Source organism: Amphiura filiformis, chromosome 3, assembly GCF_039555335.1.
Source record: "Amphiura filiformis chromosome 3, Afil_fr2py, whole genome shotgun sequence".
Classification (NCBI taxonomy): domain Eukaryota; kingdom Metazoa; phylum Echinodermata; class Ophiuroidea; order Amphilepidida; family Amphiuridae; genus Amphiura; species Amphiura filiformis.
Genome location: NC_092630.1, coordinates 16482659 through 16498437, shown reverse-complemented (window position 1 = coordinate 16498437; position 15779 = coordinate 16482659). Strand labels below are relative to the sequence as shown.

Sequence of the window (15779 nt, the reverse complement as noted above, 5' to 3'; positions counted from 1 at the left end):
AACACATTAAACAGGACAATTGCAACGAGGTACACCTACAATTTAAACCTCTTAAAAGGGCATTTTGTGATCCACAGCCTCATCCCCCCACTTTTCTCAAAAAAAGTTGTGATTTTTATACTCACTGGAAATCTATGGGTACGTACATCATGTTCATTTGCAAAAAAGTTCTTGCAGATTAATTTGTATAGCAAAAATATTGTCAAATTTGAATTACGTTCAGAACGAAATTACAACAGTGGCATATGGAGTAGTGTAATACACATGACCATGCATAACTCGTAAACGCAAAATCTGAATCAACTGTAATTTTGGGAATAAGCTTTTTTCGTGGATATCTAAAAAGAGTATGCTATGATCATGAAATACTCCTATAATTAGAGTGGACTGTTTACTTTGTTTATCACCTCAACACTTCACCTTTCAAAACTTTCAAAGATGAACATTGTTTGCTGAACCAGAAATCCTGATAGACCATCCTTTACAGCTAAAAATATGCTCACTGGACTTGATGTAGGACACAAGGATATAGATGGAGAGCTTCCAGTACACCACAGGGGACAAGGTGGTTCTTAAGGCATTGGGCTATTCTAGTTGAAATCCATACATCCCCTATGGAAGACATGAACTTAATCTTCCACACAGGGAGTGTAGATTTCAAATGAAGTCACCCATTCAGGTAACCCCACTTGAAATTCATATTCCTTTTATGGGAGATTAAGGTTCATGTCTTCCATTTGCATACAAAGCCAAAATACAATATCTACAAGTAAATAACATAGCAGACATGGCATTTTTCAATGGAGGCAAATATTTTGAATCTGTCTGCCCCACTGTAAAAGACAGTACCTGCTAGCAATAAGCAAAGCAGTTACTGCATTTTAACTTGGGAGTGTCATGCCACTTACCTCTAACATATTATAAATGATGTACAACTTGATGACAGCTTGGCCTCTAACTATATGATACAGCATGGAAATGTCCACGTATTGCAACAACCAACAGCACACAATTATCAAAACAAACTTGAGAATGTCGCACACCTGTGCTGGCTCCAGACGCTGTTGACTCCGTCTGAAATAGGTGATATAAAAATGAAAGGGATAAACATGAAGGTGTGTGTTTCTTGTATGTAACAGCTTCATACCCTCTTCTTGGGGCATTAACCTACTGTACTATGATCAGCTTGTAATAGGCGAGAATGATTCTGATTTTGTCACGTCACAAGTCAATAAAGTCCCAACTTATGCCCACATAAATTAACAAAAGCGCGCATCAGTCAAGCAAAGCACAGTTTGTGTAGGAACTACGCTCCTGTATACCATTCTATATCAATCCACGACGTTATGAGTCCTGAAGAGTTGGAAGAATTTGCCACAATTTAGTACATTCTGAAATGAAAATTCTGCATTTTGGGAAATTCTAACCCCAGGGTCAGAAATTCGGCGAGAATCCGAGAATCCATTCTCGCAAAGATTCTCGTAAACAAAATTGCAAGAATCTAAATGGATTCTCGTAAATATTTCAATTTATCATACAAAGTAAATTGGCGAGAATCCATTGATTCTTGCAAAATTCCACCGGGAGAATCCAAAAGGATTCTCGCACTTGGTTACGAATTTCTGACCCTGAACCCCACAGGGTGAGGTACCGCACGCAATACCTGGTACCTCTAAATGTAAGGATCAGCATATTACCTGCCCATGAGCATATTACCTGTGCAGATTGCGTGTGTGCATATATTATCTTTGAAGTGGGAGGAGTGCCTTAAGGGACCGTTCACAAACACTTGTAAGGGGGGGGCAGATGCCAAAAAATTTCATCATGAAAATTTTTGGGCCCCCTTTACAGACCTCAAAATTTCAGGGCTCCCCTTTTTGACATGAAAATTATGGGTCAACCCCATAGAAAAGCATATAAACTTAATTTTTCCAGTAAAATTTGTTGTCATTTTTTCAGGCCCCCCTTAGGAGGTTCAAAATTGTTCAGGCCCCCCCCTTTTGCATCAGGCCCCCCCTTACAAGTGTTTGTGAACGGTCCCTAAGTATTAGTTAACCATGTCCCAAATGAGACACCAAGGGTGTGAGATTGGGTGGGCTTAGGATTAAAGGTGGGTGGAGATTCTGTCGGTTGGCATGATGTCACTTGCGATAGATCGCTTCTTCCCACTGGTTGCTTTTGCCGTGATTTGACTGTTCCATCTCGCTCCCTCGGACATGAAGGGGACACTTACCTTTGCACTCAATGGGGGAAATTACAAAACATGTCATAAAATAAATACCTCTTGATGAAACAATTCCAGATGTTTGATTTCTTATCAGGGAAATCAACTTCCAATAATCACCAAAGAACAGGCAAATTGGTATTTTCTGTGCTGAGAAAATTTACTGGAACCAAAATGGCCTGTACAAATCAATAGGGATTTCGCGATGGTGTCCCCTTCGACAGACGCGAGAAATGGGTAAGTGCAATAATGGAACAACCCCGACCGAGAGAGAGAATAAAAGAAATCGTAACTTATTTTTACTTATAAAATCTAAATGCCTTTATCAATTAGTGGCAAGTAACTGGCAAAAATGAAGCTGATAAAATTCTAATTTAAGTATTATCTTAAATTCCTGCAAAGTGCATTCTCATGATGTGACAGTTAACATCATGTCTTATTCTTGCTGACTTACGGCACATATATTACTTCAGGGGCATTTACTTTACCAAAAACCTGCTGACCTTATCTTGCAGGTCTTTGTTCTTGTTTTCATAATGTGGTCCCATCAGTTAAAACTAATTCACTATTCCAGGTAAGTGTTATCTAAGCAAGCTGTTCTGTCACCATATTTGACCTCAATGCTGTTTAAATATATCTTATTTACACATTTAGTGCAAATATAAAATAGTGTAGATACAAATTTGATACATGTTTTTCCTTCTGTACTGAAGTGTGGTATTCAAAATCAGTAGCTATAAGATGTGAAAGAACAGCCAATGTGGAGCAGAAAGGTCTTTTCCAGCAATTATTGATCATGTATTAAATGTAAATATTGGGTATAAAATGAGATCTACTATAAAGTCCACCTTTGACAAAAAGCCTGAAAAACAGCATGAAGATGACTAGAATAGCCCTAAAATGGGCTGAAAATAAAAGAAATTGCGTAAATCTGGACTGCAAAAAAGCCTGAAAACTTACATCCCTGTATAGACCCTCTACATGGTCATCTCAAAAATTAAAACAAGATTATATAATGTGCATGTTTTATATCTTTATCAGTCTGAATGCTTTATGACTTTAAGTATGCTGACATGTTGCATACATTTCCGTAAGGCCCTCCAAAAAAATTGTTTGTTTGTCCACGTCCGACCGACCGTGTACCCTGACCCGACCGACCGTGTCTTTTTTTTTTTTTTTTTTTAAATTTTTTTTTTTTAAATTTTTTTTTTTGTTGATTTTTTTTGTTGGCATCGATGGGACATCGTATAAAACAGTGGTTAGTATAAATTTAAAGAAAGAAAATGTAAAGAAAATGAACAGTATAACATGCAGAACCATCTCAAGAGTTAAACCAGTAAAGTGCTGTGTGTTTTGACTTATTTACCAGTCTTCAAATTAAAAAAAAAAAAAAAAAAAAAAAAAAAATCCGACCTACCGACCCAACTTTTTCATAAGCCTCTATGGACAAACAAACAATTTTTTTTTTTTTTTGGCCTAAGCCATTCATAACCAGATGACTGATGCAGATTGAGGGTTTCAAACTTTCAATAAGTTTGCTGCCAGACAAGTAGCTGAGGACGACATTAATTGGTCCGATATTCATGCCAACAATTTCAAATGTTCTATGGATACTAAAATCAAATCTTTTTACTTCAAAATATTCCATAGGGCTATTTGTACAAATGAATTCCTGCATAAGATAGGCAGAATTACATCTCCCAATTGCTTCTTTTGTGACAGGTTCACTGAAACCCTTGTGCATTTATTTTGTGAATGTACTATTATCACTCCTCTTTGGGATAATCTCTTGGTTTTCATCAATGATATCACTAAGGAGAATCAAACCTTTTCCACATTTGAGAGATTATTTGGAGTTACTAAGGACGCTCTCCTCATAGTACTGGCATTAACTTTTTATTTCTCTTTCTTAAATTTTATATTCATAGATGCAAATTTCAACAGGTGGCTCCTTCTCTTCAGAATTTCCGCAATTTTGTTAAGCTTAAATTCAACATTGAGTACAAAATTGCTGAGAAAAATGGCAATCTTGGCAAGCACTTTAAAAAGTTTTCTTTCGACATCGATAAAATTTGATGATAAGTATGAAATGGTCAAGCTTCTATCAGTTTATCATGATCAGTAATTATGCCACTTTTCTACTAAAAGAACATGGTGGCTCTAAAAAGAGACATTTAACACAGGTGCCCTTTTCAGTAAGATTCAGTGGCTCAAAAATGATCTTACTCAGTGGCATAGCCAGGAATTTTTGCAGAAAGGAAGGGCAAGGTGACTGTAGGGATTTGATGAAATTAGTAAAAAAAATACCTAAAAATCTAAAATATTATAGCAGCCAGCATCCCACAAGGGGCAGGCTGCCCCATCCCTGGACTGGCCCCCTTGGCTATGCCACTAGTCTTACCTGAATGAGCAAGGACTTGTCAGGATATCCCAACAAGCAAGGATGACTCGAAGTGGAAGAAATGTAAAGACAAAAAGAAAGGCATCCATGCACAGGAAGAACCCATAGATCATCATCTGAAATGAAAAACATGTACATTAGCTTCGGATGAGAGAGCATAACCAGGCCTGGAAAATATGTTTATTTCCAGGCAAAAGAGATACATTTCCCTCCAATTTAGCAGGATTTCCCACCATTTCTTATGCATGTCTTAATCCACAAAAGCAAAATTTCCCTCCAAATGACCAAATTTTCCACCAAATTGCCTAGATATTTTCCAGGCCTGAGCATAGCCTACTGCCTAACAGATTAGGGTACTTGCCTTTGTTGCATGAGGTCCTGGGTTCAAATTTATGATGCTGATGCTGATTTTTGTCCACGGATGATAAAAGCCATATTGTGACATTTCTGGAGGAGGACGCCCTCAACATTTTTCAAAATTCTGTTTTTTAAATGATTGTAATGTACTTAAATAGTAAACTAACATACGGTACATACATACCCTGCAAAAATCAAGACATTAGGTGCTGTACAAAATCCGATATTTACAAAATCCGATATTTTGAATAAAGCAGTTGAACAAGACGTTTAGTAAGCCCTATTGTAATTTCAAAAATCTCGGGACGTGCATAAACTGCGCATCAACATCCGGGTCTTTTTGAGAGATGACAAGCATGTGACAACCGAACCTCCTCCATCGATGATGCGTGGGATGAACCACACCTGAAAGGGATTCCCCCATGATTTTATATGCCTGTTTTCACTCTAGCAGTTGCTAGCTAAGTAAAGGGTAAAGGAGACGACCCTGTATAAACAGTGATCGGAGTGCCCATCTCTCTTTCATTGGCGATTGGGCCAGACTCCTCCATGTAATGTTGCTAAATAGGGGGATCGCTACACCTCCTCTACAGCGAGTCTGTTACCTTCCCAGCATTTAAGAATGCCGGTACCCATTTAAACACCTGGGTGGAGAGGAGTAATCGAGATAAAGTGCCTTACTCAAGGGCACAACACGATGGCGTCGCCGGGCTCGAACCCGCAACCTTTCAATTATGAGTCCGGGCCCGTTCCGCTCGGCCACCGTGCTCCCCAATAGCCCCAAAGACCCTCTTTTACTGATACATAAAAAGGCCCATCATTTTCAGTTCTGCTGGAACACACCTACCAAAAAATTATAATATGCCCCTGGGCAATTATTATAATGCTATCAAATTTAAATGACATTAGTGTTAGATATATACCCTACATTTCATGTCCTACCTTTTCCAGCTCTTTCGGTATCCGTATAAAGGTGTGGATACGTTGTGTTTTCTGTGCGTAACTTGCTCCATCTTGCTCCAGCAAGTAGCCCCTTGTCACTTCAGAGTTCATATACTTCCACAATGATAAACCTGGAATAAATGTTTAAGTTATAGATATAGTTTTAAGCAATTACAATATTAAACAATGCAGGACAAGTATAAACATGGTTCAAATTTTGTATTTAGATAAAATTGCTAAAGACATGTATGTATTCAAATATTGATGATATTTATGTTGCTAAATTAAGGGGTAGCATTATGAAGCATTTCTCCAGTTCTACTCAGTCAAATTTCACAATTTTAGTCTTGTTACATAGATATGAACTGCAAAAGTACAAACAATACATGAGGTATGATTTTAGAGCAGCTCTGACTTGACCAGGGGTTAAAAGGTCATGTGACATCTGATTTGCAGTAATTTTCAACGCTATGTGACCTTTTGACCTCTGGTCAAAACATGGCAACCCCGAAAATCATATATCATTTATTTGTAGTAATGCTGCAGCTCATATCTATGCTACAAGACCAAAATTGTGAAATTTGACTGAGCAGAACTGGGGAAATGCTTCATAATGCTACTCCTACCCCTAAATTTAGCAACTCAAATATCACCAATCATGTATGTCTTTATCAAAAGTAATGGTAACCAATTGGAGACTGCTTGGTATTTGGTGATGTTCTAGAGGGTCCAAACAAACTATCCAAAGTGTTTAATATTGGCTATGATGTCATCTGAATGCATACTTCCCCTATGTTGTTCCTACTGATTTCTCTATATAGAGTTATACAGTAAGAAATAGCAAATAAGAAGGGATTTTGTGAAAATCTACTGCCTTGGTGAAACATGCTTCGATCTTACTGATATTTCAGCACAATGTACCCCACTAATATTCTCCAAGAGTTCCAAGTCGATCAGAGAAAAAATGTGTTTTTCGCCCCACCCTAGTGTAGTAGTGTACATGTCTAAATATGCCACAGATTATTTGCATTGTAGTGTCTACGTAAACAAATTCTATTATCTCCAGTTCTGCTGGAAGCTGAAATAAAATAATATCCAGAATAAAAAGCCAGAGGTACCAATATGTGATGTATTTTTTAAGTATTGACATGACTACATGTACCTACATGTAGAATATGACATGGTCGCTCTTTATACTTTATTTTTGGAGCCAAGGGCAACTTTATTTGCACCCTGATCTTGGCTATAGATACCAAATAATTATGTACAATCATACTCATGTGATGCACTTTGCCATTTGCGAGGGCCCTCAAACATTTTAATAAGATCAAGGGCCCAAATGGCCCTCAGAAATTCTGGCTATTCAAGTTAGGCCTAGAAACAATCCTTGGGTTGGCAAAGGTGTAACATGGGAAACAAATAGCGCCCATTGGTATATTCCTCGGTTCCAAAGGCAAAATGTAAATAGATTTTTCACAATGCCTTCCAAATAACCGATGCGCAGTTATCAACCTCTACATGTAATCAGACAATGCAAAAGATCTAAAGCTGTAGATGACTTTAATCACGAACGGGGTGAAATCTTACAAAATCTTACAAAGAAAACCACTGCGCATGCATGCATGCATGCATTGCATGTGTCGGGCAGGATGCAATCAGCCTAATAAGTCATACCCAGGGAATCGCTGGCCGGGCCAGCCAAACCCCCGTAGCTACATGTCGGTGATCTTGTGAGAGGCACCCGAGGAGTCCAAGGTTCGAATCCCGAGGGTGCCAAGTAAAAAATTTGTTCTTCTCCTCACCTTTTCCGTTTCTCCTTTCCTTTCCGATAGCCAAAAACCACGTTTTATAGCTTTAGGGTTAATTTAGACTACCCCGTAGTCCACTTGCACATTGTGCATACTCTGGATATTGTATTTAAGCTTAAACCTCTGATTTAATTAATGAGTGCACAATTATTGATAGATTTTCACATCTGATCATTTCAGTCACCCTACTCCCTCTGTTTGTTAGCTTCCCAAGTGGACTACTGACTTTGGATTGCGGTTTACATGCTTAACACGGCTGTCTATGAGCTTCTATGGATGAGATTGTCAGAAATCTGGCCTACTAAAATTGGCCATGATGTAATGCATCTTGAAATGGATCTGGCTTGTGATTGGTCGCCCAGATCTCGTTATGGTTTAAATCCTCCGGGTACCTGTCATTACCATTTTAAAATAACTACATGGTACACAAGTATGCGGCCTTTGTGTTGTGTAATTGCATGAATGCGTCAGTAAGTGCATGAGCGCGTCTTGTATTTGCTTGCGGGTAAATTTGATTGATAAACAAGTATGATTGACAGTGTGAGTGTTAGGGACTTTGCCCGTTCAAAATCCCGTTTAAAATTGAAAGTCCATAGTCGATTTTTAACCTGAAATTTCGCGATTAATAAACTGGCAGATTCTAAAATCAGAATTGTTCAGTATTGAAGTGCCAATACAATTATGACATTATGATATGTTGCATTCATATAAGCCTACGTACACTTTACTTTTACTGTCACTAATATAATTATATTTAACTTTTTCATAACAATTTTATACTAGTATTTTGATGTAATAAATATCAGTATAATTTCGAGTTCAACTGAATGCTTTCATCATGATTAACATTAATAACATGCTTTTATTTATCAAAAATTGACTATGGCATAGTCTAGGGTTAATTAAGCAGGCTTTGTCTTTGTCTTTTGAGGCACGCGAGCGGGATCGCGCACCACCTAGCGCAAAGCTAGTGAATACCAATCTTATGGGAATCGAACGCAAACCGTCCATCATAATCAAGAAAAAAGCACAAATTTCGTCTAGAAATCAGGTGGGGTCTTTCTTTTTGTTTGTACCTAATCTATATGGCAGCCATTTTCGATGATCATGATGATGGAGAAAAGGAGATCGATACTTCAATTGAGCACTCTTCTTGTAATAGGCGTGATAGTAAACCAATTGACCAAATCATCCTCTTTGACCAAATGTAATCCGTGGATGACCGAGCATTCATCTAGCTACTGCACGCATCGTGATTTCAAGGAACCAATTCAAGCAAATCATGACATTAATAACTGTAAACCATGGAGCTTAGCTTCACATGATTTTTCATCCTCAATAATACCCCAAGTTAAACCTTCAAACCCTCTTCATCATTCACACGGCCACGGGCATTCCTTTTTCGGATCTTCCGTTGGCTATTATGCAAATTCGTCTGCGACATTTCAAGTAGAACGTCTCAAATCATAAACTCGATATTGATATCTTTCTTCAAACTTTAATTAATACACCGTGGGATCTATGCTTCACTGATCCACCTGATGTTGATTATGCTTGGAATAATTTCAAAGATCTTTATCTTGCTGTTGTCAACGACGTAGTGCCCAGAGCTGCGCCGAAAAACTGTAGACGCGCTCCGTGGATAACCAACGATATGATCAGGCTTGTCAGAAAGAAGCGTAGGTTGTACAAAGCTAGTAATTCTACAACGAAATGGGCAAAATATAAGAACTTTAGAAAGAAGGTTAAATATGAAGTGAAAAGATCTTATTCTAGTTATGTCAAATCTCTTGCAGACGATGTTGGTCAAAACCCCAAAAGATTCTGGTCTTTTGTTAAGTCTAAGAAGGCTGCTCCACCTGTGTCTTCTTATACTTACAATAATAACACCATTACCAATCCTGCTGAGATTAGCAAATTTTTGCCTCCCATTTTCAAGACAACTTCACTGTTGATCAGTCTGCTTATGACCCAAATGATGTTATTCACAAGTGTGCTGACCATCCTGGTATGTTATTACTTTCGACCTTGAATACGGACGGTGCTGAGGTTCTTGAAATTCTTTCCAAACTTGATATTTCGAAGTCTCCAGGCCCTGACGGCATCAGTTCTAGACTGCTGAAATTATCTGCTCCTGTAATTGGTAACATTCTTGCTAGAATATTCAATCTTTCTGTGGCCTCAGGAACTTTTCCCGAGGACTGGAAAAAGGCGAATGTTGTGCCTATTTACAAAAAGGGTTCCAAGGACGATTTGAAAAACTACCGGCCCATATCTCTGTGCTCTACAGTTGGAAAAGTTATGGAGAGGATTGTAGCCAATAGACTACAGTCGCACCTGATTTGGCATGGTCTAGTCGCAGAGGGTCAACACGGTTTCTGTCCAGGAAGATCCTGTGCTACTCAGCTTGTCACCATGTACCATGACTGGCGTCCATTCTGGACTGACGCTGTCCTCCTAGAATTGATGCTGTGTTCCTTGATTGGTCCAAAGCCTTTGACAAGGTCAGCCATAGTCTTCTTCTGTCTAAGCTTCATGGATATGGTATATGTGGTCAAATGCCTAAATGGTTCACCTCGCACCTCTATAATAGAACCCAAAGGGTGCAATACCTTGGTGAATTCTCCGACTGGATTTGTGTTAGGTCTGGGGTCCCACAGGGCTCCATTCTTGGCCCCCTACTTTTTAATGTCCATGTTCTTGATCTTCCCTGTTTTGTTTCATCATCTCTTCCACAGTATGCCGACGACACGGTCCTTTATAGACCTATCACATCTCCCCAGGATGAAGATATTCTTCAGAATGACTTAGATGCAATCAGGACGTGGAGTACCATCAATAGGCTTCCCCTTAATGCTGCTAAATGTGTGGTAATGCACATTACCAGATCCCATCGTCCTCTTTCCGTTAGATATCAGATGGGTGATATCCCTCTTGAACCCGTTTCTACTCATAAGCACCTCGGCGTTGTCTTGTCTTCTAACCTTGAGTGGGGTCCCCATGTTGATACTATCACTAGTAAGGCCCAACGCTTGCTTGGCTTCATCCAAAGAACGGTTGGATCCAATGACCCGGATACCATGAAGAAGCTTTTCTTTGCTCTGGTGAGACCTATCCTGGAGTACTGTGCTCCAGTTTGGGCTCCTAACAGGAGGGTCACAAAATAAGCTGGAAGGGGTCCAGAGAAGGTTCACCAGATACTGTTTTCCTGGTCCCTGGCAGTCTAGGCCTTCCTACAGTACAAGGCTCCAGACCCTTGAGATTCCCACCATTCTTTCTCGCTTTGATTATCTTCGCATTATGTTTGCTGTTGGATGTCTGTGGAATAAATACAATATTAGCTGGGCTGACTATACAATGTATCAAGCTGAATACTCTTTCCTCCAGACAAGCAGTCAACATAGATTTCCGGCATTTCCATCGCAGCCGAACTGACGCTTTCCATAATTCCCTCTTTGTCGCATTTCCCAGGTTATGGTCCACCTTACCAAATGATGTCTCCAGTGAAATTGTTTTTAGTTTGTTTTTTCTTTTTCGCAAAAAAAACGCGTAGTTGTATGTGCCTTTATCAGTAATGTGTTGTGTGTGCGTTTTTTTATATTTTATTTTATTTTTTTTTAAATCGCTTTTTTATATATAATATCTTTCGTCAACGGGGTTATCGGAGACCCACTTCAAAGTGATTTAGTTCGCTATTAGGGAATCCGCCAGGGACCCCGTTGACTATTGTATAATTTGTGTTTATTGTTTTAAGGCTTTTTTTTCTGCTATTGTATGTATGTTTGCCTGGATTATCAATAAATCATAAATCAATCACCTAAAATTGCATCGAGAAGTGTGATGTATCGTGCAACTGATTTTACGATGTCAACTTCATCTAAAAATAGCCACAAGACATCAGCGACCCTGTCCTTACAAAGCTCCGATCGCTTATTGCTCCTTTTCTAATGCTAACATCACCACAGGTATCGGCAAAATATGAAAAATCTACCCCAGGCATGATGGTCACCTGTGACATTTTTTATTTTTATTTTCAACACAGTAAATGTGCATGAACTGCAGTCTACATCTATGTTAATACTTGGCAGGATCCATTTGGATGTGCGGCCAAGGAACTGTGACTTATGCTCAGGTGCTGTGCAAAGTCCATTGTGCAGCAGTGATATACATGGTGATGACAGCCATTGTGCAAGTGAATAGGTTTAAGCTAATATTTTGACATGTGGAAATCTGTCACGCAGGGCCGATTTTTTTCCATCATGATTTTGATGCTTTTTATCGAATCTTTTTTGAACTTTTAAGACCAAAATCATGACGAATTTGGTGCAGCTCAAGACATTCTAAAGTTGGAACATAGAGGCTGCTTATGGATGCGAAAAGGAAGTGATATATGTAGATGGAATTGCACATGCAACACATACATTGTATAGTTCTTTGAGTTTGACAAGATACTGGCCGATCGCAGGATAAAAGGAGTCGTAGCCAAAGATGTAAAAACATACACCAAGGGCACAAATTACGTGACAAAATACACATGTAAAAGACGTTTTGAATGAACCACTCACCTACATGTAGAGCTCACCTAACAGTAGTCCGAGGTGCTCTGACGATAACACTCCGATCGCCAGGCAATCTACGTTTATGTAAGTAGGCCAGTGGGACAACGAAACCGCTACGTGAACGAGCTAACCTAACAGTTGTGAGGCGAGCGATTTGTCACTCGCCTGCAATTTTCAAAGCCTGATACATGGATAAGCCGTGAAGCTTTACTATTAAAATATAGAATTACTAACCTTGATTTTCACGTTGGATATGTGGCGGTGGGTCTACATGTCTACTTTTTCTATCTGCTGAACCCTGCTGCTGTTCATGTTGTTGGCTGGCCTGTTGCTGTGTCTGGTCTTCAACTTCCAGCTCATCAAGTCCTTCATCCACATCAGACATCTGCTGAGACGGGACATTTTCAGTTCGACTGCTGTCTCCTTCAGACATCGATTCTGATTGTGCACCAACGTTTTCAGGTGAATAACTTCGATCTTCTTGGTCTATGGATGATGCGTTTGCTTCTGTTCCACTTGATTCAGCCTGGGCATCTTCTTCTGGCTGAAAATTTGGTGATTTTGGTTCATCATCTTGCACATCTGTGTCTTCATTGGCGTCTGCCATGTTGCAAATGTTATGATTAGGACGCCACCTATGGTGAGATCATTTTGGTACTATTTTATGCACACCAAAAAGATAATTTGATAAGCCAGTGTCAGACACGATTTCCCGAAACAAATTTAGTTCCCAAATATTATTGTAGTTTGCCTTTTATCACTATAAGAAATAGCTAAACTTGGTGGTATTCTAAGAAAATAATCGCAAAAACTATTTGCGAAGAACTCGTGCCAGAGATAAACAGGTGATCTTTCAAATATTAAAATAAATTTTGGAAAAATGCTCAGATGTGAAAGTATAGGGTGGTCCAAAGTTTGAATGAACAAAATAGCCTCGCAGACAGGAAGTTCTGTTTTATATACAAGATTTTGAAATCTGCAAAACCTTTTTTAAACATGCACCATGGAGTATATTATTAGGGAGTGTTCATAAATACTTTAAATAAATAAAAAAATTTGAAGTTGGAACAAAAGTTCAGTTAATAGATCCCCCATTAAAAAAGGTGGATTTTGTTTGATCCCCCCTTCATATCCTAAAAAAGAAACCAAAACTATGTTATTAACTCATTAGCTAAAAATGACCATTTGGAGTTATACTGGTAGTGACGTAGTGTTACACCCAAATTGTAAAGTGCGCACATTTTGTTGATTTGAAGCTTGAGAATAGGCCTACACAATTGAATAGGGGCCTACTTAACATTCAGGCACACGGAGAGCGCAAACAATTTGGAATGTGCATGCCTTGTCAAGTTGTCATACATTTAATACCCCATACTTTTACCCTCAAATAATTTTTTATCCCCCCTTTCTTTTTATTCCCTCACATTTTCCAACCTCCCACCATATGAATATATTTATGAACATTATGTTCCCTTTTCTGTTAAATGTTTTGAGTATATTTGATGGAGATGAGGCAAGTTGCATTCTGCAGACACTGACAAAGAGCCTGCAGGCACATTCTAGGCACTTGGCTGATATTCATATCTCTCTTAACACAACTGTACCATCTACTTTCCAAATATATCTGGCAAGGTCTGTCAAATTTTTGCGAATGTCAAAATACTGAACTTTGTATCCGAGTGAAGGTCCCTAGGAGTTCTGTCTATAATTGTGATATCTGTGTAACTATTATGTCACTATGTAAGCAAACTTGTGTACAGGCACAACACATGTACTGGTGCTGTCAGATATATCTTACAATAGTTTTATAATGTAATTTTTCCTTGCAAATCTGGCATATTTTCTCTTGTGTAACCATGGTAACTGCCCTCTGTGAGGGTATCACACACAATTAAATTAATTGGATATTTGTCAATACCACAAAAGCAGCTGCCAAAAATGTAAGATACAAAATGCACGATGAATGCTCAATCCCAATCATTGGTAGAATTTGCTTCCATGTGCATAACAAAAATATCCCCTTCCATATCACCACCCCAACCATAATCCTAATCCTTGCTGGAAAGGATTGAACTTAAAGAGGAAGCCCCGTCAGACAAGTTCTTCTGGGGTGAACCAAACCTGCCTGGTTATCAAATTAATCAGTGACAAGGTTATTTCTGAATTTGACAGAGATAACCTTGTCACTGATAAATTTGATAACCAGGCAGGTTTGGTTCACCCCAGAAGAACTTGTCTGACGAGGCTTCCTCTTAAAATAAAACAATACAGGACAGAAAGTAATAACTCTGAGAACTCTTTTTGTTTTTTTAATTTTATATTTTAAAGACAATAACATGAATAAACTTTCAATTCAAATGAACTGAAACTTAAAATTAACTATTATTTTACAACATGTAAAACTTTATACACAAAAAGAAATTCATCACATAAACTTACATCTCAATAATTATTATATATATACATTAAATTACAAAACAATTGCTTTGTAATTACATTTTTTTCTTTGTTCAAATATAAATGGGCTATTCCAGTTGAAATCCATACACCCCTTATGGAAGACATGACCTTAATCTCTCATACAGGGGTGTAGATTTCAAATGGAATTGCCCATTCAGGTAACCCCTTTTGAAATTCACACTCCCTGTGTGGGAGATTAAGGTCATGCCTTTCATTGCAAGTGTATGTATTTCAACAGGAATAACCATATTGTTTACATCTCTGTCATAAATGTCTTTTATACGATAATATCTACATAAATATAGTTTATGAAAATAGCCAATCTTTCCCAAAGACATAAAATTAAGCACAATGAAATAATACACAAATAGGGTGTCCACAAGAGGGGATTCAACAAAATTAGTTAATTTCTTTAGTATTCTGTCAAACAATGCTATGCATCTGAGATCAGTAAAAGCTTTTGTTTACGAAACAGGCTCTTGTTTTATTTTTGCTGGTTCAGATTTATTCTAAAACTAATTTTATACAGGCATTGAGTTAAAAAAAATTGAGGAGTGTGATAAATAGCACACCTCAAACGTGTGAGGAGTGCTATTTTGTGAATGATGAGTGTGATTGTACAACTGTGAGTGTAAGCTTCAAGATTACTCCTTATGATCATTTAAGGAGTGCGGAGGAGTGTGATCACACTCACACTCCTCAAAACTCAAAGCAAAATATGAATGAAACTAAAATAGATGGAATTCAGTTTTCTTTCATACAGTGTGAAATCTAATCCAATTTGTAATTTTATCAACAGCAAACTCCAACATTTAGAAAAAGTACTTCTGAAAAAAAAAACAGCTAAAAACTATAATATTGGAAAAGCCTTCTTTCTTTTCACAACTGTCCTTGTTCAGTATTTACACAAGGACAAATTAAGAACTGGGGTATGAGCGTTTGGACAGTATTTATTTTGGGACATTAGAGCACATCAGACATATCGAATTGCATTCTGAATACGAAGAATGTCATTCTGATATCAAATA

The 15779-nt window shown here is 38.2% G+C and overlaps 1 protein-coding gene across 2 annotated transcripts in view; it reads right to left on the bottom strand.

Annotated features, from left to right (window-relative positions):
* Nucleotides 1–12945, bottom strand: part of LOC140148121 (transmembrane anterior posterior transformation protein 1 homolog) — a 53448-nt gene extending 40503 nt beyond the window's left edge. The window contains exons 1-4 of one of the 2 annotated variants that reach the window (XM_072169977.1): nucleotides 12526–12945; nucleotides 5925–6055; nucleotides 4626–4741; nucleotides 909–1074 (exon numbers count right to left, since the gene is read on the bottom strand). In XM_072169977.1, coding sequence (XP_072026078.1) covers nucleotides 909–1074; nucleotides 4626–4741; nucleotides 5925–6055; nucleotides 12526–12898 — 786 coding nt within the window. In that variant the 5' untranslated portion in view covers nucleotides 12899–12945. The remainder of the gene's footprint in view (nucleotides 1–908; nucleotides 1075–4625; nucleotides 4742–5924; nucleotides 6056–12525) is intronic. The other variant, XM_072169976.1, reaches the window with a different exon arrangement.
* Nucleotides 12946–15779: the final 2834 nt, after the last annotated feature.